The 26,512-nt window shown below is 44.9% G+C and overlaps 1 protein-coding gene and 1 long non-coding RNA gene across 5 annotated transcripts in view; one reads left to right on the top strand and one right to left on the bottom strand.

The window, feature by feature from the left end:
- The window catches only part of PRKCB (protein kinase C beta), a 304,393-nt gene extending 296,241 nt beyond the window's left edge, over positions 1 to 8,152 (top strand). The window contains exon 17 of one of the 2 annotated variants that reach the window (XM_070568297.1): positions 1,444 to 8,152. In XM_070568297.1, coding sequence (XP_070424398.1) covers positions 1,444 to 1,602 — 159 coding nt within the window. In that variant the 3' untranslated portion in view covers positions 1,603 to 8,152. The remainder of the gene's footprint in view (positions 1 to 1,443) is intronic. The other variant, XM_070568296.1, reaches the window with a different exon arrangement.
- The window catches only part of LOC139074899 (uncharacterized), a 37,980-nt gene continuing 12,733 nt past the window's right edge, over positions 1,266 to 26,512 (bottom strand). Inside the window, exons 3-4 of one of the 3 annotated variants that reach the window (XR_011524810.1) lie at positions 14,417 to 14,576; positions 1,266 to 12,382 (exon numbers count right to left, since the gene is read on the bottom strand). This is a non-coding gene — a long non-coding RNA (uncharacterized lncRNA). The remainder of the gene's footprint in view (positions 12,383 to 14,416; positions 14,577 to 26,512) is intronic. The other 2 variants (XR_011524811.1, XR_011524812.1) reach the window with 2 other exon arrangements.

Raw genomic sequence — 26,512 nt, 5'->3', positions numbered from 1 at the left:
CCCATTTCTCCCACTTTCTTCGTCTCAGTGATTGATATAACTACATTCTCTGTCATTCAAACCAGAGACCTCATCATCCCATCTTTGGCTTCTCCTCCCTCCCCGCCCATCCCTGCCACACTCCATTATCCAGTCAGTCCCCAGCCTGTCAACTGTTCTTGGAAAATAGAGCCAGGAGTTAGGGCTCTGACCTCAGACGGACCTGGCTCACAGTGCAGCTCTGCTATTTGTTAGCTGTGTGGTCTTGAACAAATTACATAATCTCCCTGCCCTCAGTTTCCCCATCTGTACAATAGGGATGATAATAATACTCACTTCATAGGGTCATTGGGAGGATTAAATAAGATAACGCACATAAAGAGCATTCCAGGGTGCCTGGCATATAGCAAACACATAATAAATATTAGTTGTCATAATTATTATTACTGCTACTACTATGTTATTACATTGTAGTTACCTCCTGTAGACACCATGTTTGAAACACTTAGAACTTTTGTGAAAATGAATTTTGCTGGTGAAGAACAAAGAACAGATTTAGTGACTCGTCTCTTCTCATTAGGTGGAAATGAGCGTGTGCATGTGTGTGCACTCATGCATGAGCACACACAGGTATGCATGTGCAAACACACACGTGTTACCACTCTGCCTCAGACTAGGGCCTTTTCATATACGGTAGACGGACCGCAGGATGGTGAGAAATGGCAATGATTTTCTCCCTAGGACCCAGTTGCCCCATCGAACACTGGTTTGTATTTCATCCCACACCCTTCATTCCCGCTTGGAGAGAATGGCTGAGTTTACCTCCTGGCACCTTGTAAGTAAGGGTCAATGACTTAGCCAGCTAACCAGGCCCTTGTGGTGGCCCATGCATTACAACCACCAAACCCAGGTCTTGGGATCTTTCTCCATTGACTGGAGTTTGTAAACTCCTGTATCTGATGAGCTGGAAAACGTCATTTGTTCCTGATTGAGAGCCAGAGGACAGCACTTTGAGGGACCTGCTGCTAAGTATTGGGACCTCACAGGTGATGTATAAGCAGGTCATTACTTTGCATCATGTGCCACATGAAACATCTCAGGTACCTTAATCCCATCTCTTTCAACAGATGAACTTGGCTGACTCCTGGGGGTAGGGGGTGGGGGGACATGCCATGTGTCACCAGCCCCACCATCTCATGCCTTTACCATACAGCTCCTGACTGCCCAGAAGGACACCAGGGGCAGCTCACGAGCTACAGGAACTGAAGGTCGGGAGCCCAAGGTCATAAGAATTTTGCATTTTATGTTGCTCTCATTTCAGATCATTGAAACAATCTCTCTGAGGTAGTGAAAGGGAAGGGATCGAAGAAAACCACACCCGATTTTGTTTGGTTCTGTTGTTTTGATTTTGGTTTTGTTTTTTTTTTTCCACCCACCACAAGTTCTTTTCTTCCCCTCTCATAGTGTGGGCGAAATGCTGAAAACTTCGACAGATTTTTCACCCGCCATCCACCAGTCCTAACACCTCCTGACCAGGAAGTCATCAGGAATATTGACCAATCAGAATTCGAAGGATTTTCCTTTGTTAACTCTGAATTTTTAAAACCTGAAGTCAAGAGCTAAGTAGATGTGTAGATCTCCGTCCTTCATTTCTGTCATTCAAGCTCAACGGCTATTGTGGTGACATTGTTTTTTTCATTGCAAAGTTGCATCCATGTCTTTATTTGCTGATGAGACTAGAGTGACCGTGTTTCAGAACCCAAATGTCCTCAGGTAGTTTGGAGCATCTCTGTGAGATGGGATTATGCAGATGGCGTATGGAAATGCTGCTGCATAATTAACACGTTATCATAGTCCTCTTACAATTTATTTTTTCCAGCATGTCAGCCAAGTAGATCCAGTGGGGACAGAAAATGCCTGCTTTCTTCCCCTTTTATTCTGCACTACTGTTTTCATACCTTCTCCAACTCCAACCATCCAGTCCAGATTTTTCTTACCAAATGAGTGGATAATCGGATGCTAGCCTATTCTTCCACTTCTGGACCTGGAGCTTGGCTTGTACCCAAGTTTATGGTTTCTTTGACTTAGAGGGAATTCCTCCATTCTGCCTGGTTTGGAAACACCATGAGCTTTGAAAAGAACGTGCTAAAAATAAAATTTTATTTGTTATTTTTTTTAACTCAAAGTTAAGAAGATTATCTAAGCCCTTTGAAAATTCTCAGAGTGTGCTTTTAGGCAGTTTCGATCTAAAAGCACCTCAGAGGTCAAAAGACAACCAGCTTGGGTGCTGCCTCAGGACTGTAATTTCTGATGCTATATGTCCCCAGTGACCTTCACCCCCAAACTACTTGAAAAGGGCATTTGGCACCACTCCCTGAGAAGGCATGGTCACTCTACATGGTCCCAACGGGCCACGGTTTTACATTACATTTCAAACTTTATTTGCTTTGGGGTTTTATTTCTGTTGTTGTTCAAGTGCAAAAAAATTCCTCACTTTGTTACACACGCTTTGAAATATGTGTCCAAATGTTATTAACCATGATGACCTGCTTTGATTTGCCAAGAGGACAGCTCTGGCGCCAGCAGACCCAGGCCTGTGTGGATGGGATTTGTCTAGGTTCGTTGCTGGCTTTGGAAAGCTAATTAAGTGCTCTGAGAAAGACACCATTTCTTGACACATAGACAGTTGTATTCTTCACTTTGATGTTGTTTTGCAAGATGTTTGTGAAAATGTTCATTTGTATCTGGATATCTGTTATGTGCCATTTTTCTTCTAGCGTCAGCATACAATAATAAAAAAAAGAAGAAGAAGAAATGCTATTTCAAGGAAAACAACTCTCTTTGAAAAATGTGGACCCAAACTACAAAGTGGGGCCTCTCGAGGCTTCAGGAGAGAAAGGAGCTAAACCCAGAGCTTAATCTTGGCCCCAGTGTTCAGCCAGTTCAGAGAGGCTGGGACTGGGGACCGTTCAGGGACTCCTGGTGGCCTGTAATAGGATGGGGTGAGCTAGCTGGGGGGCCTCCAAGGATGTCAGAGCTCAAAGCCCACAGCCCCACCAGTCACGTTTAGGGGTCAGCTTGGAGCGTGGCTGGGGCACGCTCCTGTTTTTCTTATTAAAATCACCACTCCTCCCAGCTCGGACGAAACATTCTTTCCAGCAAGCAGCTTTATGAGCCCCCAGAAGCCCAAGGAAACCCCCTGGGTGGCAGAAATCCCATTTCTTTCTGAGTGGATGAGGACAGCAAATGGCTCCCCATCCTTGCCTGCTGCCTCCTGCTATTTGCAGGCAGCCCTAAAGAGAATTCTTATCACAAGTCGAGTGATTTCCAGAAGCGCCAGGGCTTCTAAGAGACCATCAAGGGAACTTGAAAAACTTGACAAATGTCCTTGAAGTAAGACTTCTCATCTTAAGAAAACCATGATTTGGATTTCTGCTTAGGCCAGGGTCCTGCCCTTCATTCCTTTCTGCCCTCTTGCTTCTCCTTGCTGCAGGCTTTGGGGCCATCTCTGCTACTGCCATGGTGGTGGCAATCTAGACCTCAGGTGAAGCAAACTTCAGTCCTAGCTGACAAGCTTAGGAGGCTAGAGAAGGAGGGAAATCGAGGCACAGCCCTCTCATTTTATTGTTGGGGAAACTGGCGTCTGGAGAGAGGAAGTGACTTGCCCAAGGTCAGCCAGCTGGGATGCAAACCTGAGTGTCCTGATTCTCAGGGCGGGACTCCTCCTGCTCTATAACCAGCATCTCTGAGCCATGCCCATCAACAGGCAGGTTATCTGAGGCCCTTCATCTGGCCGTTGGGTCACCAGGCTTTTCCTTGGATATACTCTCAGGAAGATAAAAACATGGAGAAATGCTGGGACGTTGACAAATGATTTATGACAACTTTTGAGAACAATGTAAGATAGATAGACACAGATAGATAGACTAAACTGTCTATATATACTGCACTCTAAGTTTTCTGAATTGCTGCCATTATTTTTCAGAAGTTTAACAGTTTGCATACATAGATGCTCAGGCCAAAGTCTCTGTTCCCCTAACATGTCCTACTGAGGTTGGTCAGGAAAGCCTTCTGTGGAAGTAAGAGATCGTTAGTCAGAATTCCTGCAGTTTCCTTTTCTATCAACATTTCAAGTAAAGATGAGACCAAGATACAGCTTTTAACATATATAATCTCTGGGCAATAGTTCGCAAATTTATCCTGGAAGGAAGATTTTTAATTTATTTTTGCCATCATCCATGTATTCCACCCTCCATTAATTCATCCAACCAGCATTTATTGAGCACCAGCTGTGTGCCAGGCTCTGTGCTGGGTGCCAGGAGCACAGTGAGGAGCCATCCAGATGCCGTCCAGAGGGCAGTCATCAAACAAGTGACTAAAAGCATGATAGGATCTAGAGATAACTAGTCTCTGCGTTAGTCAGGGAGGCTTCTTACGAGAAAGAGAAACTCATTAAAATCTTCGGGGCTCTTTCTTCTCTCTGGAGACCACAGTTTGAGGCTGAAGGAGAAGCTGCAGCAGCGCCCTCTTGACTCAGAGTTCTGGGACAATCCTATAGCATGATGGGTGAGGAAAGAGAGAGGCAGGATGGAAGCTGGGGTGGGTTTCCCTCTAGAAGGCCAAAGGCACGGTCTCTGTGCTCGAACAGACCACAGGATCACCAAGATCTGAGCAGAGACAGGTGCTCATGTGGAGAAAGGGAGCCAGTTTTACAGCTCGCTTCCGAGTCCTGGCTCTCACCTCTTTATTCCTGCAGGCATTACCCTTTCCGGGTCAGGGAGACACTGCTGTCCTTCCAGCACACTGTCCCTGGCCTCACGCCACTTGGTTCTTCTAGATGAGACAGATTGAGATTTTCTGAAAGAACCTAAATAAGGGCAGAATTTAAAAAAAAGAAAATTTAATGAGAAAATCCAAAGAAACCTAAACACATCCATGTTAGCCATGGTTAATTGTCTACCAGGATCCAGGAATCCTCTTTTCATTCCTTAGACTTCTCACTAACCTGCTCCTCTTCTAAGAAAAGATAGTGCCGTGGTCACAATGACCTTCTTGGGGAATTAATAGGAGGCCAGTGGAATTAATAACCCTCATTGGATTAGTGAGACTATTCTCATGTGGCTTCAAATGCTATCAACCCAGAAAGGAATTGTCCCAACATTCTCTCCCAACTTCTAGGGTAAAATTCAGGGATATTTCCTATGGGGACCTGCCAATAGGGCAAAGTCCATCATGGCAAGTCCTCTTTGGACCATGTGGCTGTTTGACGCATGAGACATCACCAGCACCACAAATGGGAAGGGCTTTCAAAGTTGTGGGTAGTGGGAAAGGAGCCCTGCTGGATGCCCACAGGCAGGGAAGGCCACATAGGTTCATATTACCAGGGGAGACCCGAAAAGAGGCAGCTTCTTGCCTTCTAGCCCAAGATATACCCACGACCCACACACAGCCCTGGAGCTGTCAGACCTCGAAAGGGATTAACACAGTTCAGTCTATACTGTGACTCAAAATGGGCAGTGGCCCATGTGAGAGACCCTTAAGATCAATGGGAACAATTGTTTTGCTATAGAGTGAAGTCTCTGACTCGGGGACAACTATAAGTTGAGAAAGGGGAAGAGTCTCATCCTTCCTCAGGTCTTCATTCATTGATTCATGCATTCAACAAATAATTGTGGACAGCCTGCTGTGTGTCATGCATTATTGTTGGCACTGGAAATACGATAGTGAAGAAACAGACAAGGACTCTGTCCTCCTGGAGAGAGGCAATAAATAAACAAGACAATTGCTGATGGCAGCAGGTGCCATGAAGACAATTGAAAGGATGCTAAAGTATGATTTCTGGAGTCAGGAAAGGGATGCACAGACAATGTTAAAGGAAGAGCTGGCAATTGAGTTTTTCTCTGAACACAGGAAGTGATGCATTCAGTGCCTGGGACAGCACAGGACAGGCTCACAACAGGCAGGAGACACAGCAGAAGAGGTGGCATGTGGCAGGAGACGGCCCATCATCCAGAGAACAGCTCCGTCAGCACCTTCAGCCTCTCTGCTGTGGCTACACGTACTGAAATGTGTTCCTGATGTCCCCCTTACTCCTGCACCCCAACACGTACACTGCACAAGTGAGTGGAGAACTCCATAGGCACATGTTACCTATCTCAAGGGAGCAGCCCAAAAGAAGGAATTCTTGTGAGAGGTGTCTTGCAAAGGAGAATGAGCCCAGCAATGAGAAATCCTTAGCAGTCAGTGCCCACTGGGGGCCAAGACTAAAGCATGGATGGCGATTGGCCAGACTAGCAAGTCAGTCAGTCCTCACTGACCCTCCCCTCTTGACTGTCTGCTACAACTCTGGCTAACGCCAGGCAGCCTGCTCAGTAACAGTGAAACCCAGGCATTATCCTTGGTTTTCCTGTAATAAACCAGCCACTGGGCTGTCTCCCTCGAATCAGAGGGACTGAGATGAGGCATAATTAGGAGCGATGTGGTCAGATAAAAATCACTAACCCACTGTGCAATCCTGGGCAAGTCACTTCACCTTCCCGTGCCTCAGTTTCCTCCTGTACCAAACCATGGGAGATGAGGACTCCAGCTCTGCCTGCCCCGAGGTGGGTGGTGAGGATGGGAAGAGACGATAGGCTGACACAGACCCTGGAGAGGGGAGAGCATCATTCGTCTGTGAGATGTTTTTATCAGAGCGCACTCTGACATTCCCTGGTAAAACTTGCCCCAAACTGTAGTTAGTAAACTGGGATCAATGCCCATCTGCCCCCCTGAAAGAAATACCAGGGTAACTAGGAGAATAGCATTTTTGTTTCTTTTAAGGCTGTCCTTACAGACCTTACTTTAAGCTTTTGGGTTTTGTTTGTTACAGTTATCTAGTTTGACTAGATGCATGCTATAAACATCCTTGGAGAGAACGTCTGGCTGATGAAGACCCAAATTCTAGTCTGTGGGTGGATTTCTGAGCATCCTTTCAAAGTCTAGATTGCACCAAAGAATGTAGGCAGACAGTGGTCAGCTCCTTTCATTGGCAGCGATCTCCTTTCCTCACACCCCACTCAGCCTTCTTGGAGGCTGGGAAAGGCTGTGCAGCTGTTCCCCTTGTTAAAGAAAAGAGCCTCCTGGGCACAGAGGTCGCTACTGGATGGTTTTCTCCAGGACGCTCTACCCCCTGATGAATTCTGTGACCTTATCCATGGTAAGAAGTAGTTGCCAACTCAGTTCATCTCAAAGACAAAGAAAACAGAGCACGCACACAACACTTAAGGGCAATCCTTAAAGAAATTTCATGTCTCATTTCCTTTCTTAGAAAATTTCCACCAAGTTTTCTCTCCTGAAGCCAATATACAATGTGAAACGAAGGCCAGGGAGTGGTATGCACAATGCAGCTGCTAAAAACTGTGAGCACAGGGCTCTTTCTGACTCTGCCCATGAGATGTCGTCAGCTTCCCGGTACCTGGCATGTCTTGGTTCTGTTTTCTTCTGCCGCTGCTGTGTTAATGTGTTTGCTTTCCGTTTGGCAGAGAGACAGGCGAGACACCTCCAACTTCGACAAAGAGTTCACCAGACAGCCTGTGGAACTCACGCCTACGGATAAGCTCTTCATCATGAACTTGGACCAAAACGAATTTGCTGGCTTCTCCTATACTAACCCAGAGTTTGTCATTAATGTGTAGGTGAATGCAGGTTCCATTGCCGAGCCTGGAGTGTAAGACTTCAGGTCAAATGTATGTATCAATTCTAGTCTTCCAGGATTCATGGTGCATATGCTGGCATTCAACAGGTGGAGAGCTTGTCCTAGAGGGCTTTTCTTTGTATGTGTAGCTTGCTAGTTTGTTTTCTACATTGGAAAATGTTTAGTTTAGAATAAGCGCTTTATCCCAATTATAGAGGTACAATTTTCCAAACTTCCAGAAACTCATCAAATGAACAGACGATGTCAAAACTACTGTGTCTGATACCAAAATGCTTCAGTATTTGTAATTTTTAAAGTCAGAAGCTGATGTTCCTGGTAAAAGTTTTTACAGTTATTCTAAAATATCATCTTTGAATGCTAAGCATGACCGGTATTTTTAAAAATTGTGAGTAAGCTTTGCAGTTACTGTGAACTATTGTCTCTTGGAGGAAATTTTTTGTTTAAGAATTGATATGATTAAACTGAGTTAATATATGCGAACTCTCTTGTTAACATGTCTGCTTCTAAATAGACTCTGGTACAAAGGTTACAGACTGGAGAGCCATGGGCTGATACAGCTGGTAGATGATTTGTCTCACATGCACAACATTTTACTTAATTGATATCATTGTCAACATTAAAAAATAGGAGATTTTATATAAATTTCTGGGCTTTCAGATTCACTTGGAAAGCATCAGAAGACTGACAGCACTGGGCCTATGTACACATGTGGAAATAATTTGACAGAACTGAGAAATAGGTATCTCCTTTAAAAGTGGTGTGTGCTCTCATTTCACCACAGTCTCCACCGTGCCCTATTGTCCTACACTCTCCATCCATTTACCTGGCTGGTGTAGCCATTTGAGGTTGAAACCTCTGCCATTTGCAAGTCACAAGCTTAATGACCTCAATATCCTCCTGTTCCCATAATTATGGTTTCTGCTCAGTCACCCAGTCAGTGTGGTTCATGTATATTAAATCCTCAAGCACAAAGTACAGAACAAAAATTTCTTTCCAGGCATGACAAAAGTCAACAAGGAGGTTGGTGTCAGTAAAGAGAGAACATTTTTTCATGGTCTATGAGGATGTCACTATTTGTAAAACTACTTACCTTTTACTATTTTCTCCTAATTGAGCATCTGCAAAAAAAGGTGCATGCTGTTTTCTCCACAGCCATACTTGTCCAGGGAGGCCAGAAGAGGAGGGGAAAATAAAGGAGATTGCTTCCAAAAGCTGTTGGCATGACAAGGAGCCCCACGCTCTCTGAGATCAGAGTGGCACATTACTGAATCACTGGGTGTCTGCCCAATATCTTCTCTGAGTGAAATCATGCTTCTGTTTTCTTTTTGAAAGCTGTAGTAAGCCAATCTACAGCACATGCCTTTGTGGCTGCTAATCCCAGTGGGTAGCAGAAAAGAGACCTGTCACACCAATTACGTTATGACTTTACAGAGTTTATTCATGTCCTCCCTCCTTGGGAGACCCCCAATAAATGGAGCATTAGGAGGATACAGTGAATGCATTGGTCCTAGTGGACTTTGCAGAATTTTAGAAATTCTGCCAGTTAAAATTGGCTAAAGCCAACTTAAATTTAAAGAAGAAATTGTGTGTTCCATTTAGAACATCATATTTAGAAAGTGAAAATACATGGATTTCTATCCATGTTCGATGACGTGCCGTTTAAGATGATATTATGGAGGAGGTTACCATTGCTGCTTCTGGTTCTCCATTCCATGTCAGCCCGTCGTATTTTCTCCCTCTGCTGGTTGTAAATCCAGCTTTCATTTCATAAATATTGAGCATCTGCTGTGATCCAGGCATAGTTCTGGGTGCTGATGATATAGAGACCAGCAAGATAGTCCGGGACTTTTCACTCCTAGGGGCAAGAAGACTGCGGAAGTCCCAGCCTCTCCTCCTCCTGGGATCACGTCCAGGGAGAAAGAGTGGGAGCTCCTATAAAAATCCTGCAGTTTACCGTGATTGGCTCAGCCTGGTCACGTGTACATTCCTGAACCAAGCACTGTGTCAGAGAGAAGAGGCAGGGGAGGTGCTTTGGCCAGACCCAAATTACATTTGTTATCTGTTGCTGTGTAACAAATTACTCCAAAACTTTGAAACAACAAAATTTCATTACCTCTCAATGTCTGTTAGCTGGATTAATGCCTCCCGTGAGGTCGCAGTCAAGTTCTTGGCCAGGGTGCTGTCACATACGAAGGCTCATCTTGGGGGGAGATGGAATTCACTTCTAAGCCTACTCACATGGCAGCCTCAGTTCCTCGCCAGGAAGGCATCTCCATAGGGCCGCCTCTGGCCATGGCAGCTGGTTTTCCCTGGTGCAAATGATTTGAGTGAGAATGCCTAATCCGGACGACATCTAGTCTCAGAAGTAAGCCAATCTCAGAAGTGACATCCTGTCATACTGCTGTTGTCTCTTCTTTAGAAGGAAGTCAGTAAGTCCAGCCCACGGTTAAGGTGAGGGGATTATACAAGGTGAGAATTCCGGGCAGTGGAGGCCTCCAGGTGTCATCTTAGAGATTGCCAACCACCTACATCAGGAGCTGCGCCTCTGGAGCTGTGAGCAGAGTGCCACTCAAACCATGGCAACCGAGCATGGGTGAGGGCAGCTCTCTGAACAAAAATTGGAAGTTCTTCTTGGAGCAAGAGGGCTACGTGCTTAGAAAGCAAACCACCAAGGTGGATTCTCTGCAGATGGGGATTTGGGGCTGCCCAAGATACTTAGGGCTAGTGATATAAAGAGACAGGCCAACACTGAGAAGCAATTAAAGAAGTGACTTGCTTGTCATTGCTCTTGGTTCATAGAGGTCCCCATCGTTTCATTACCAAGCTCACCACCAAAAGCAAGGGCCTGAATTTGACCTTCTGATGAGTTATAGTCCTTTGCCTTCGGGGACTCAAGATCCAGCAAGAAGGTGAGTTGGTGGAAACATACACATGATAGAAGTCTAAGTCAATTATCTAATCCTGAGTGACAAACTACCTCAAAACTTAGTGTCTTTTAAAAATAACCGTTTATTTAATTCACGGTGGTGTCTTTTCTGGTCTGGCTTGTCTCTGATGGAATGCCTGTGTATCTTCAGTCAGCTGGAAGGTCACCTGGGGACTAGATGGTCTGGGGTGGCCTCGTTCACATATATGGTGTTTGACACACTAACTGGTCTAGAGGAAACTCAGTCGAGATGCTTGTTTTGCTCCATGTGCTCTCTTATGTCCCCACTAGAACACAGGTCTCTACACATGGTGGCTTTAAGGATGCCGAAGAGAAGCCCCTGTGCACAAGCACTTTTCTGGCCTCTGCTTATGTCACGTTTGCTGCTTTCCCATAAGCCAAATTCAAGGGGTGGAGAAATAGACTCCACTTCTGCATGGGAGGCACTGTAGAAACACACTGCAAAGGCGAGTGGACACAGCAATGGCATAATGGGTGGCCGATTTTTTATCTACCACATAATCTATCAGTGGAGCCATTCATGAACTTAGAGGGGATCAAAGAAATAAGACAGATGGGAAAGAAATTGCAGGAGCGTCCTCGGCTGCCCCAAGGTTAGGCCGCATAAATCACCAGAAGTCAGTCTTCTTGCTTGTCTCTTCAATCCCAAATACAAAGACAGTGCCAGAGTTCAGGCTTGTCAGTCGGATAAGCAGAGCCCACTTGAGAGCTGATGGTACAACCAATGATGACACAATTCCAAAATCCTCAAATGTTATTCCTGCCATGATTCTTTTTCTAACCTCACACACAAGCTGAAATACTGGAGAAATCAGGAAGGAACGCAAAGCAAGATAAATGGGAACCAAATCTGGAATATGTGATCCAGCACGCCTGATCCAGTACCACCTATCAATGTCTGGCTCTAAAAGCCGGAAAGCCAAATATCACGGGTCCCGTATATTTGCTGGTTTTGATGTGAAACCGCTTTGACCCACATGGAATTCTGCTGCTCATCACTTCCTGGACAAGCAGTGCTGACCCCAAAAGTGAATCCCAATTTCCCAAAACAATAAAGGTTTGAATTCTAGAGGCCTTTCAATGTTTGACCCAGACTCTTTCCACTGTGGATTTTGTCCCATAAATGCTAGTCTCCCTGGCATATGGCCTGTCCAAATTAGGCCAGATGTCAGAGTGAGACTACAATGGCATTTGGACGAGAGAAGCAAGAACTTTCAATTCTGTTTTCAACCAGTCACTCTCCCTCACAAGGTCCAAGAGGGAAATAAATGCATAGAGGACAAAGCCTAGCAGATGAAAAGTTGATTACTACCTGACGATTTGACTTCATATCCCAATGTGGAATCCTAATCCTAAGGTGGGTTGAATTGCATGGAGAATTCCTAGATATCATGTGGGTTGTATTACTTATCTATCACTGTTAGCAAAGTACCCCAAAACTTAGCAGCTTAAAATAATACAAATTTTTTAGCTCACATTTATATGGGCTGGGAATCCAGGCACAGTTTAGCTGGGTCCTCTGCTTCAGGGTCCCTTAGAAGCTGCGATCAAGGTGTGGCAGGGGCTGTGGTCTCATCTGAAGGTTCAACCAGGGAAAAGTCCACTTCTAAGCTTGCTTGTATGGTGGTTGGCAGGATTCAGTTCCTTGTGAGTTGTTCTGCTGAGAGCCTCGGTTCCTCTCTGGCTCTTGGCTGGAGTCTGCCCTTGTCCCTTGCCATGTGGGCCTTTCCAGGATGTTGGCTTGCTTCATTAAAGTGTTCAAGCTAAGAAGGCAATATAGTGAGAATACCAGTAAGATGTAAATTCCATTCTTTTGAAAATTCATCACAGGAGTGCCATTATATCATTTTTGCCCTATTCTCTTCATTACAAGCAGGTCACTAGGTCCAGCTCACACTCAAGAAGGGATTACACAGGGCATAAATAGGAAAGACAGAGACCACTGGGAGCCATGTCAGAAGCTGCCTACTTCATGGGTGTAAAGGGTATCCTCCAAAGGGTATGGGGTGGAGTATGAGAGGGAAAGGGGGGTCTTAGCTCTATGTCCAGTGAATGTGCTCCATCTTGATCAACCAGATCAAGCCTCCTCCTTAGATGTGAAGTGGAGGTGGGGAGCAGGCACTATGATCATCTCTTTTCTGACCAAGAGTTTCTGAGCTGGTATGGGTGGCCAGACTGATACCATTTTTCTGAATGGAAATCACCCTTTTTTGGCATCAAAAGATTCAAGCCCTTCATGAGTAGAACAGAAGTCAGGATTTATTTAAGCCCACAAGATTTAAGGGCCCTCAGTCTCAAAACAGGAGTTTCCTTGAGCCCCTAAAACATGAACAGCATCAGATTCACACCTCTGCCCTCGTTAAGCAGCAGGAAGCCGAAAGGGACCATAGGAGCTTTAGCTGAGGAGTCCCTGAGGGTATTTGACCCTAAGATCATCCTCAGGAAATTCTACTAGTCGCAAATGGACAGAGCCCAGGGGAGGGCTTACAGGGGAAGCAAATGAAAAGGGGGAAATATTTTAAAACTGCGTTAAGGGGGAAGAAACTCTGACTGAAGAGAGGAGCAAGCAGACAGTGCCTCCAGATCCCGTCCTCTCTCATCTCATGGCTCAAACCTGGGCTTGAGGGTGATTTTCTTGTTATGCTACAAAGGCTGAAACTATGTCAGGCAGCCCGTGACTGCAGAGAAGAATCATTAGGAAGGAATATTTCATCCATTCATTCATTGAATAAATCTCTCTTTAGGATCAATGGCTGTTCCAGATGGGAAACAAAACATGGACCCTGTTCTCATGCAGCTGACGTTCTGGGAGGGATGCATATTAAACATAGTGAATAGCACGATTGTAGATAGCAATACGTGCTGTGAGCAAAAGCAAAGCAGAGTGATGGGAGAGAGACTGGCTGGGGTGGGGACGATTGGGTTGTCACCTGTTTAGCCTGAGTTTTCAAGGAAAGCCTCATTGAGAAGGTGATAGTTTGAGCTTAGTGACAAAGAGCCAGAGCAAAGCATTGAAGACAGAGGGGATAGCGAGGGCCAGAGCATGAGGCCCGGCCTGCCAAAGACCAGAAAGTAGCCCCTGTTGCTGGACAATGGTAAGTCTGGGCGAAGTGATGGAGATGAGGCCAGAGAGGAAGGCAGGGGCAAGATCTTGCAGGCGTTTGTAGACTATGATGAGAAATCTGACTTTGTTCTAAGTTCAATGAGAATCCCTTTGACACTGTATTTGATTCCTGTTGCTGCTACAACAAATTGCCACAAACTATGTGGCTCAAAACAACACAAATTTATTATCTTATAGTTCTGGAGGCCAAAAGTCCAAAATCAGTCTCACTGGTCCAAAGTCAAGAAGTAAGCGGAGCTGGTTCCTTCCGGAGGCTCTGGGGGAGAGCTTCTTTCCTTGTCTGTTTCACCTTTGAGGGGTCACCTACGTTCCTTGGCTCGTGGTCTCCTGTCATCTTCAAAGCACATCACTCCAACCTCTGCCTACATTGTCACAGCTCCTCTTCTGTCCGGGGCACCTCCCCGCCTCCCTTGGGATTACGTTGAGCCCACCCAGATCATCCAGGATAATCTCCCTCGCTCATGATCCTTAACACATCTGCAAAGTCCCTTTTGCCATGGAAGGGGACATATCCACAGGGAGGGCCTTTACTCTGTCTTTTCACAGAGGCTTTAAGCAAAGGAGTGACATGACCTGATTTACCTTAGACAACATGGTTTGTAGGGGTGAGAGGAGAGCAGGCAGATCAGTGGGTCCATTGCAAAAGCGCAGGGGGAAGCAGAGGTGAGCTTACCTTGCCCATCGCCATCTTTGTAGAGGTGAGAGAAAAACGCAGAGAAGGGAGGTGACTGATTCGGACTAAGCCAGCCAAAGTGGTGCTCTTTCAGCTGGCCAGGGTCAGTTTCCTCAGAGACCGCCGGGGCCTGTGACTTTTCTGAAGGGAAGAGGCTGGTCTGGAAGGGAGTAGAGCAGGATAAAATTAAGGCCTCAGCAGTGGTGAGAAGAACCTGGTGCAGTAAATTGAGGAATGGTCACCCCAAGATATTGAGTCCTAACCCTGGAGTTTGTAAAAGTCATCTTACTTTGCAGAAGTAATTAAATGGAGGATTTTGAGATGAAGAGATTACCCTGGATTACCAGGGTGGGCCCTAAATGCCATCACAAGTCTCCTTATAAGGGAGAGGCAGAGGGAGATACAGATACACAGGCGAGGCAGTGTGAAGGCGGGCAGAGAGGGATGCAGCCACAAGCCACAAGCAGAGAGGGATGCCAAAGGTAAGGAGTGGACTCTCCCCTAGAGCCTGCAGAGAGAGTGCCACCCTGTCAACACTTTGATTTGGCACTTCTGGCCTCCAGAACTGTGAGAGGATAAATTTCTATTGTTTTTTTTGTTTTTTTTGTTTTTACGATTTTATTTTTTCCTTTTTCTCCCCAAAGCCCTCCGGTACATAGTTGTATATTCTTCCTTGTGGGTCCTTCTAGTTGTGGCCTGTGGGACACCGCCTCAGCGTGGTTTGATGAGCAGTGCCATGTCCGCACCCAGGATTCGAACCAACGAAACACTGGGCCGCCTGCAGCAGAGCGCAAGAACTTAACCACTCGGCCACGGGGCCGGCCCCAAATTTCTATTGTTTTAAGCCATCTAGTTTGTGGTCTTTTATTATCGAAACTAATACACCTGATGTGGACCAGATTATAGCCTGGAGTCTGACCCAACTGCTGGCCAGTTGACCGAACTGGGATTCCAGGACCAAGCCTTCCAATGTGGGGTGCCACCAGCCAGGTGCAATCAGGGATGGAATTCTCACTCCTAATTGTCCCAGGCAACAAGATGAGAGGAAACTAGGAAGGCCACTCTGACAGCCAGGGGACCCTGGTGCCTTTAAACCTCTTCCCTATTGGCGCTGTCCTCACCAGCTGGAAGCAGGAGCAAGGACCCCCCCTCTGTGGGCACAGCCCTGCTGCGGAGCCCCTGAAGACAGCTGTTGCTCTGTATGGTTCAGGCCTGGGCACGGCTCGCCTCCCCCTCGCAATACACCCACCTGGGGTTGGCTCAAACTCCCTTATGTCTGATGCTGCAGAGTGGTGGAAAGCTACAGAGAATGGACAAAACTCACAGACCATCTGTTCATCTTCTGTGTTTTGCGAATTTATTTTCAAATGTTAAGCATTTGATAGCAGTTGTCAGGCATTATCTCAAAAGCTACCATTTGGGTAAAGACTGTCTTAAAAATCCACAAGAATCACTCACAGATCGGTGATTCTCCAGGGTTTGCAATGAGGAGTGAATCGTATTTTGAAACAGCATCTTCAAATATTATCACATAATTTTATAACCAGAAAAGGAAAGAAGATGTCTTGTTTCTATAATACAGACTTCAGAAAAGAAAGCTTGACCAAATCTGGCTAGAAGGGCTGTGTAGAAAATGGAAGAATTTCTCAATCAAGAATTATAGACTCTGGGGTGAGGGCTTATTGGAATTTCCTGGCCATGGTGAGATTTTTATGTTTATCAAAAAGGGACACAACGTTTTAAAAAAAGGGAGGGTGTGTGTGTATCACCTTCAGTATAGGGATGTGTCACTTTCCTTTGAGTCTCAGCACGTTTGGGAAGTGAGTATAGCCATCTAGGAAGGGATGTGTCTGTGGTTGTAGAGGATGAGCACATGTACCAACTTCTGGGGATGGCTTTTGTCCTTCATGCCCTGCATCGCAGACGCTGAGTTGGGAGGCAATAGGGTGGGAAGAGACTCTCGCTCCAAGTTCAATGGCTTCCAGCAAGAGCTTCTATTCCAAATAGGACCGTCCTTAGGTATCATAGACGAGTCTGGAGATGCTGAGGGCAACAGGAAACTAGGCAGCTAAGTCCCTAAATCATGACCTTAGGGATCCATATCTAAGCTTTCTTGGCCAACAGGACCATGAGAACTGAAGACTGACACCGTGGAACCTGTTCCCATTTCATTGATACCACTGCAGAAAACTTGACCTGGGTCAGAATGAAGGGCTTCTAGAGTCCAGCCGAGCGATGAGAACCCAGACCCCAGAACCAGAGCATTCAACCCCCAGCTCGGCCACAAACCAGCCGCATAACCTTGGAAAGTTACTTAGCTGTGTCTTCCCATCCTCAAGATGGGAGAAGACAATGATAATACTTCTCCTTTAGAATTGTTGTGGAGATCGAATGAGACAGTACCTAGAATATGGTATGTTTTACATATGTCTTAGCTATTATTTTCACTATGACAGAAGCCAGGCAAATAAGGCAAATTCATGAAGCGTTCCAGGAGTGAAAACACAGGGGTGTTGTGAGCCAAGTGTTCTTGACCTGGAGAGTATCTTGACCTGTCTAAAGTGGCAGCCACTGCAGCGTCCTCTCCAAGAGATGACCTGCAAGAGCACAGCTCAACAATGCCGTATTTTCCCATTCCTCCAGAGAAGCTGGAAATCTAGAGTTTCATATGAAATGTCTTGATTTTAAAATATGGGCCACTAATTCTAATTTTTTGAAACTGTAGTCTGTACAAATAAAATGTATCCATTTGATATACGTCAGGGAGGCTACAAGCTTGAAACCTCTTCTGTAGAAAAGCAATGGGCACACATTTTCAGCTCTTTTACAAGAATTCTAAGGGTGTTTTAGGGGGCTTGTATTTGCAGAACTTATTAACTGGACATTATTATTCGTAATATAATAATTTAGTACTAACAATGTGTCGAGCCCTATCCTGGGGCTTTGCGATAAGAACTCAATCCTCACAACGACCCTATAATGCAGGTACTATTATTTTTGCCATTTTACAGTGGAGGAGACAAGCTCAGAGGTTAAGTAACTTGCTCAAGACAAAATAGCAGGTGGTAGAGCCAGATTTTGAATGCAGGCTGCCTTCAAAAAATTTGTTATGAATCACATGAAATTCTTTTAAAACCCACACAAAATGTTGGCATGGCCAGAGCTGTCACCAAAATGTGTATTTATAAGGGCGTGTGTTCCTGAGTGCTGTTGGGATCAGCAGGACCACGAGAGAACTCAAGCAGTCAGAACTCGGCAAAGCCTCGTCACGCACACAGAGCTGCTTGTGTCCCCCAGAAGTCGGTACTTGGCGACTGAACCATATTTGTGGTTGACGTGGCACTGCATTAAAGGTAGCTGATGGCTAACGCTTACAGAGCGCTTACCGTGAGCCAGTCACTATTCTAAACACTCTACAAATACTAATTTACTTAACCACAATGAAAAGTGCTATTTCTATCATATATTCATTATATGGAAACTGAGTCACAGAGAGATGGAGCCATTTGTCTACACAGCCATGAACAGGGGCAGGATTTGAATCCAGGCAGTTCAGTTCCCAAGTCTACACTCTCAGCTACTACCCTTTCTTTGTTCATAAATCGATTGACAACGTCAATTACCTGTAGTTACATCCACTGCAAAAACACCCATAAGCAAGAAAGAACACAGCAAAGGAGAGATTTCAAATTAAGTTACAGATGAGACTGAACATTTTGGGGGGAATGCAGTTTGCTTATAATGATGACAATAGCTAGCTTTTATTGAGTTATCACTAGGTTACCACCAGGGTTAAGTTCATGTTAGCCTCGTATAAACTGTAGGAGCTGGATATTATTAAAGCTATTTTACAGAGGAGAAAGCTGAGTCTCAGAGACGCCAAGTAACTTGAGTAAGGTCACACAGCTGATAGGTGCTCAAGGGAGGGCTTGAATGCAGGACTATCAGATCCTACAGCTTGTGTGTTTAAGTGCCGCATTAAAATGTTCAGGAGCTTGTTACTTCCAGAACTACTTCTGCTAAGGGGGTGGAATAAATGAGAACAAGGACTAATTCCAAACAGCCATGGGGTAACTTCCAGGGAGTTTCCAAAGAGAAGTTCAAAGAGACGTTCAGTGCCTGAGGGGTCGAGGTTTAGGATACAGCCTCACCAGGATGTCTCCCTGACATCCCTCAGGCCCAGCCCTCAGACACCCTGAAACAAGAGGACCACGTACCCTCCCCTTCCTCTTGCTAAATGTGAAGAGTGTCCTTCTGCCTTGTTCCCTCCTGGAACCCAACACCTGCCTGGGTATTGGACTTGTGTGTTGAACCCTCTGAGGTTTACAAGTGGCAAAACCCACCTGAAGCTGGAGTAATTAAAAGAAAAACAGAGATCATTTATTTATTTAGGTAACTAAAGAGGCCTTGGGTTGTCTGGCTTCAAGTACAAATGGATCCAGGGACTCGTTCAATATCAGAAAACTGTCCCTCTCTACTTCATCTAATTTTCTCCACGACCTCATTTTCTTGGTGGCCCCCAGAAGTTCCAACCACTAACCCCAGAGCTTAGCAATACCTGTGGAAGAAGAATTAAATTTTTTCCAATAGTCCCAATAAAAGTTATGGGACTGAGTTTTACTAGCTTGGCTTGATTATTTACCTCTAACTTAATTATCTTAGCCTGGGGGATAAGCATCAGATTTGCCAAGACTGGGTTACATGCTCCCCCTTTGGAGTAGTATGGAGATAAGAGACAGTGCCCTTGCATCACTTGGGGGATGAAGGGTTTCCCAGAGGGAAATGGTGGTATAACTGGGAAAAGAAAGGAGAGTGAGTTCTGAGAGATACTAACAGTTGTCTTCTGAAAGCTCGCTCTATAGTCACCTTCTTCTGGATGCTAAGGTTATAGACACAGATCCATCTTGTCCCTATTATGTTTACCTAGTCACTCGTTTTTTTTTTTTTTTTAAAGATTGGCAGCTGAGCTAACAACTGTTGCCAATCTTCTTTTTTTTTTCTTCCCCCAAAGCCCCCCGGTACATAGTTGTACATTCTTTGTTGTGGGTCCTTCTAGTTGTGGCATGTGGGACGCTGCCTCAGCGTGGTTTGATGAGCAGTGCCATGTCCGCGCCCGGGATTCGAACCAACGAAACACTGGGCCGCCTGCAGCGGAGCGTGCGAACTTAACCACTCGGCCACAGGGCCAGCCCAAATCTTCTTTTTTTTTTTTGTCCCTGAATCCCCCAGTACATAGTTGTATATTTTACTTGTGGGTCCTTCTAGGTGTGGCATGTGGGATGCCACCTCAGCTTAGTCTGATGAGCAGTGCCATGTCCACACCCAGGATCTGAACCAGAGAAACCCTGGGCTGCCGAAGAGGAGCGCGCAAACTTAACCACTCAGCTATAGGGCCGGCCCTTACCTGTTCATTCTTAATGGAAGTTTCTTAAGACCTCTGAAGCCTATGAGAAAGGCAATAAATGTCTTTGCTGGCATATATAGTGGACATTTCCCCTTCTGGAAAGACCACACCAATGCTCCTTGTGATACTATCCATTCCTTATTCTCAGTCACCACGGTTCAGGTGGAGCTAACCCCCCAAGGCTTCAAGCGTGAGACTGTGCCTTAAGCCCATCCTATACCTCTGCCTATATGATTGGCTCTGATAGGTTATATGATCTGATTCTTACCAGAGTCATCATGTCCTGGGCAGTAAAAAAGAAAAAAAACTAATGGGGGACAAAAAGTTCTTTTTTGACTCAGGTTGGCGAGAGAGTAGGATGTTGGCCATGAGATGCTAGAAGCCATCTTGCCTCTGCAAGGATAGAGCTGGCCTGAAAAGTATCCAACATAGAGGGAGCCAGAGCTGAGAGATGGAGTCTGGGCTCCGGGACCCAGAGGGACCTTATTTGAGCCAATTAATCACCATCATTTTTCTTTTCTTGAATTAAACCAATTTGAAATGGATTTTCCATCACTTACAACTAAAAACTAACTGCTACTCCCTGGGTTCAGATACCAGCTCTGCCATTTTTACAAACCATGTCATTTTGGGCGAGTCCATTAACCCCTCTGGTCCTTGGTTGCCTTCTCTATGGAGTGGAGAACGCTTGCAGGGTTTCCCGGATAGTCATTGAGGGTCTAGCTGATTAATCCTTAGCACAGTTCTGGGAACACCGTGTGTGCATCATCCATGGAAGATTCACTGGCGTTGGGAGAGCGGGAAAAGCCCAAGTAAGCGAGATGAAAACCAAACTTGAATGTCTATCAGAGCCAAGAAAACATTGGCTGTAGACGAGCTCGCTGGTCTCAGATAACAGGGAGGGTGGGGCTAACTGGAGAGCAAATGCCCAAATCAAAATCATTCAAACTTGAAAATTTAAAATCTCTGTGAGGGACGAACATAATAAGGATGGGGGCTGCTAGTTCACAAACCCTGCAAATCAATTAAAACAGGAATGTTTCACGAGAGACCACAGCTGCGAGCCAGGAGGGGCAGGTGCCTGATTCTGGGTGCTCCCATGGGTTAGGGTTCTGGAGAAAGGGAGCTCCGTGGTGCCTCACCTCAGCCCCCTGCCCCTCCAAAAGCAAGAGGATAGAAGGGCCTTTGAGTCCACGGTGCTCCTTAATTTCAAAACCGACATGACCACTCTTTATTTTTAACCTTCCCTTCCCCATGTCTATGCCTTCAAGCAGCTTTTCTGGGGAGAGAGTGTTTGCGCCCACACTGGCAGATCTGAGTCCCTGGCCACGCGCCGGCTGTGATGGGGCTGTTGCCATGCCCACCCACCCCAGCAGCCTGGAACCCAGCCCTTTGGAAGGGCTCACTTGAGAGCTGTATGAACTATGAGGGGGTGGAACTCAAGTCCCGAAGGTGACCCAGGTGAGGGCAAGTGCCCTCCAGGCTTGCTCACTCTTTTGAAAGGAGCACGCCCCCTGTCTGGTTGGAGCATCCACACCAGTAAAGGTCTTGCAGGAGGAAGTGGGGCTTACAGTAGTCCTCACCATATCGTGAGTGCTCCCTGTGGGCCAGCACTCATCATGTATTATGTTTTTATCACGTCCACTCCACAGAGAAGGAAGCCCAGAAAGGTTAATGGACTTGCCTGGAGTCACAAAGCTAATAGGTGGCAGAGCCAGATTTTGAACCTCGTTGGCTATAAATCTAGCACTCTAGCTTACTCACCACACTATAAGGCCTACTAGGAAAGAGAATGCATCAATGAGCTGACATGAATGTTCTGAGCCATTTGACAACTGTATTTATTTTTGCTAATTGTTAAAGAATCATCTGATCCACACATCAATTTTCTCTCAGTATAACTAGTTTAGTGGTCTTAAACATGTCCACAAATTCTTTGACACCCCTCCCACCAGAAGGGAGAAACTAATTCCCTTCCCCTTGAATATGGGCTGGCTTCTAACGAATAGAATGTGGCAGAAGACATGGCTTGAAATTTCCAAGGTTTGCTTAGAAAAAGCCATAGAGCTTCCACCTGGCTCCATGTCCTGGGATGCTCACACTCGGGACCCAGCTGCCATGCTGTGAGGAAGCTCAGGCCACACAGAGGCCACGTGTAGGTGCTCCCTCTGAGAGCCCACACTGAGGTCCCAACCCATAGCCAGTATCCACACAAGACATGTGAGGGACCCTGAACCAGAACCACATACTGATCCCAGTGGATTTCCAGAATTGTGAGATAATAAGTGATGGCCATTAGGAACAGTTAATATGAATTAGTTCCTGTAAAAAATGCTCAGTCCTTGGGTCCTGACAAAAAGTAAAGTAAAAATGAGCTGCTTGACTTGTAGGATTTGACTCCAAGCTGAGTAGGCTCCAATCCTACAAAATCTTCTCTGGGCAACTCTCCGCTGCCTCTCTAACGGTGCGTCTAAATTTAAATAATCGAGATGAGGAGGATAATTCACGCTGCTGCTTCTTGAGAGTGTTGTACGTGCCACGCAGAGAGCTACGGGCTTTCCTTCCATTTTCATTTTTTTGCTCAAAACACCCCCATGGCATTGTCATCTTTCTCAGGTTTGGAGCTGAAGTCAGGGAGTTAAGCTGTCCAGAGACGCACAGCTAGGGTGCAGCAAAGCCAGGTTTTCATTGACTGACTGATTCCACGTCGATCTATTGAGCTCCTACGATGTGCCACATGCAGTGCCAGGCCCCGGAGACAGTGTGGGGAAGAAGACAGATGAGATTCTTGCACCCAGACTCCAGTGCGGCAGACAGGAAAACAAAGGAGCAAGTCAGTAAATAAATAACGGCACTGCTGATTGTGATCCTTGCTGTGAGGGAAATAGTGATGAGACGGGTAGTAATTAAGGAGCTGCCTTCAAACCCCTCTGAGGAAGTGGCCTTTGAGAGACATGACGTGAGATCTATGTATGGGGTCCTGGAGAAAGAGTTTCCCAGGTGGCAGAAACATAGAGAAGAAAGCCAGGGTTCTGGGAGCACCTGGCATATTCAAGAAACAAAAAGAGGCCAGCCTGGAAGCAAACAAGAAAAGACAGGCAATGAGATGTGGGCAGAGAGCACAGCTGAGGCCGGACCACACTGGTGTTGTTGGTCAAGGTAAAGAGTGTGGGTCCATTTTAAGAAAAATGGGAAATCTGAAAGCTTTTTTTAAAAAAATAGAGTAGTGACAGAGCTGGTCAATTTCTTAAAAGTGTCATTTCTGGCTGTTCAATGGACCAAACCAAGGGGAAGCAGGTGGGCGGGGAGGCTCGACTCAGTGTTGACTGAGGGGTATGTACTAAATCATGGAACCCTGAACTGATCTGAACATCAGACTCCCGGCATCCAGATGTGAGCCCCTCGGCCTGACCGGAGCTCTGTCTATCCAGAGTGATGATCTTCCTACTCCAGCAACAGGAGGTCAGCAAGACAGTACACAGAAGAGCCAAAATGACAAGGTTCTGAATTCAGGAAGAGAGAGTGGGCAGGGCCACGGAAAGTAGAGGGCAGCCATAATGGTTTCCATTCATTAAATAAGAAAGAAGGAAATTAAATGAAATAAGCATCCAGCTCAAGAAGTTAGGAAAGGAAGTGAAAGTACCATGTACAATTCTATGCTTCCCAAGCTGAAAAATCTTGATGAAATGGATGCTTTTCTGGAAAATAACTACTAAAATTCTTTCAAGGTATAATATGATCTTAAATGAAGTAGCATAATGATTAAGAGGGTGGGCTCAGCCGTTAGATGGATGTGGATTCAAATCCAGTCTCCACCACTTACCAGCTGTGTGACCTTGGGCAACACTTAATTTCTTCACTTCAAAAATGGGGGTAAAAAAGTCCCTGCCTAGAAATAAACAGAACTAGATGTGCACAGAACATATATGAAGAAATAACAGAAGTTCATGAAGGGAATTCAAAATAAGATCAGATGAATGGAATTAAAGAAAAATTATTTAATAATGTCAGTTATTCCTAAATAAATAAATGGATTTGATGCAATTCTAATAAAAATCCCTGTACAATTAATTTTATATGTGTTATATTTGCTTTCCCCTGGTGAGAAGGGAGGGAATTTGACAAAATGACTCTAAAATTCAATGAGAAGAATGAATGGGCAAAATAGCCAAGAACAACTTGAAAGTGAAGAATAATTAAGGGACACGCCAAATACAGATATTAAGATGGACTATAAATTTCATGGATTAAAAGAGCATTGTACATAAGTATGGAAACATAGATCAATGGACTAGAACAGATAGCTCTGAGACAATCCTTCATGTACTTGACTTTATTAGATAATAAAAGGGGCCATACAAGATTATGGAGAAAGAAGAAATATTCAATAAATGACGCTAGGACAACTGATTAATATTTGGAAGAGATACATAAAGCAAAATTAAATCTTCGTCTCATACTATACATCGATGTAAATTCCAGATTGATTAAAAACTATGAAGTAATTTAAAAGTTAATTAAAACTAATGAACAATCTAGACGAAGTTCTGGGGAAGAAGGTAACTTGATCACAGGCAGCTGACATCTATCTACTCCTTTCTCCCAGGTTCCCCTGTTCAGAATACATATACACACACGCATCACGGATACACGCACAGATATTTTAAAGACTAGAAGCAAAGCTGTATCTGTGCTGGAAGCCATGGAAGGCTTTCATCCATATATTTGAAACTTCAAAATATTTCTACTCAGTATGGTATGGATGAGACAAAATTCAAAAATGGATCTTTGGTGGGTGTTGGGGGTCAACGAAAAAGAAATCTTTAGTTAATCTAATCAAGAGGAGGAAGAGAGAAAAATCACTGTTAAGAATAAGAGGAAGCAGTTAAGAAAAAAATTTAAAATGCAATAAAATATTCTGCATAACTTCATACTGGTAAATTAGAAAATTTTGATGACATAGATTATATTATGGGAGAACATATATGGCCAAAAAATTGATTACAAAAGAATTAAAAGATCTGAGTGAGATACAAAACCGTGGGGAAAAGATGAAAATTAGTCAAGGAAAGGCAGTGGGCCCAGTGGGTGTTGTGGAGGGATCACACAGTTGGACAGACTGACGGGAGTTGGCGGAATCTATACTCCCAGGTCTCTGTTTGGTTCTAAACCAGGGATCCGACTGGAGCCAGTCAGATGGCTTAGGAGAGATGCAGGCAGAGGGGCGCAGGGAGGGCTGGGGACTGCGGTAAGCTGAAGCAGGCATGCCTCATGGTGGGGGGAGGTTGGGGGGGTGGAGGGGGGGGCGGGCAGATGCTACTGTCCTCCAGCCAGTTGCTGGCAGGAATGTGGGCCCAAGTCAATTCAGCGCAATGCAAATTGTAAAAGGAGGTGGGCGAAACAAACATTGACAGACCGGAAGGAACCTGTGAGCTACCAGTTTGCAAGTTCTCTTGGAAATGCTCGGTATACACAGGATTTAGGGAGAGGCGACCTCCACACCATCGGCTAGAATTGATGTAAAAGCTGTTTCTCAGAAGAAACGATTACCCCCATCAGTCCTTCAGTCAGTCCTGAGGCAAGTCGATTGAGTAAGATAAAATAAGATTTTACATTTTATCTCAATCTCAGCACCTCTAAAGTTATGATAAAGGAAGCCTGGACTATTTTTTTTATATTTTATTGAGGTCATACAGGCTTATAACATTGTGTAAATTTCAGGTGTACATTATTATATTTCAGTTCCTGTGTAGACTGCATCTTGTTCACCACCAATAATCTCGTTTTTATTCATAACCATACATGTGTGCCCACTTATCCCTTTTACCTTCCTCCCATCTCCTTCCCCTTTGATAACCACTAAACTGTTGACCTTATCTGTGTGTTTATCTTCCACATCTGAGTGAAATCATATGGTGTCTGTCTTTCTCTGTCTGACTTAGTTCACTCAGCATAATACCCTCAAGCTCCATCCATGTTGTCTTGAATGGTACAACTTTGTCTTTTTTATGGCTGAGTAGTATTTTATGGCTGAGTAGTATATATATATATACACGCACACACACCCCACATCTTCTTTATCCATTCGTCAGTTGATAGGTACTTGGGTTGCTTTCACATCTTGGCTATTGTGAATAATGCTGCTATGAACATAGGGGTGCATAAATCTCTTTGAATTGTTGATTTCATGTCCTTTGGATAAACACCCAGTAGTGAGATAGCTGGATCATATGGTATTTCTATTTTTAATTTTTTTAGAAATCTCCGTACTGTTTTTCATAGTGGCTGCACCAGTTTGCACTCCCACCAGCAGTGTATGAGGGCTCCCTTTTCTCCACATCCTCTCCAACACTTGTTATTTCTTGTCTTGTTAATTACAGCCATTCTGATGGGTGTGAGGTGCTACCTCATTGTAGTTTTGATTTGCATTTCCCCAATAATTAGTGATATTGAACATCTTTTCATGTGCCCATTGGCCATCTGTGTATCTTCTTTGGAAAAATGTCTGTTCATCTCCTCTGCCCATTTTTTGTTCATTTTGTTGTTGTTGAGTTGTGTGAGTTCTTCATATATTTTGGAAATTAGCCCCTTGTCAGATACATGATTTGCAAATATTTTCTTTCAGTTGGTGGGTTGTCTTTTCATTTTGTTGATGGTTTCCTTTGTAGTGCAGCAGCTTTTTAGTCTGATGT

The sequence above is a fragment of the Equus przewalskii genome, chromosome 12 (assembly GCF_037783145.1).
Source record: "Equus przewalskii isolate Varuska chromosome 12, EquPr2, whole genome shotgun sequence".
NCBI classification, from domain to species: domain Eukaryota; kingdom Metazoa; phylum Chordata; class Mammalia; order Perissodactyla; family Equidae; genus Equus; species Equus przewalskii.
Note: the sequence above shows the minus strand (reverse complement) of the source record. Positions and strands in the feature narration are given on the sequence as shown.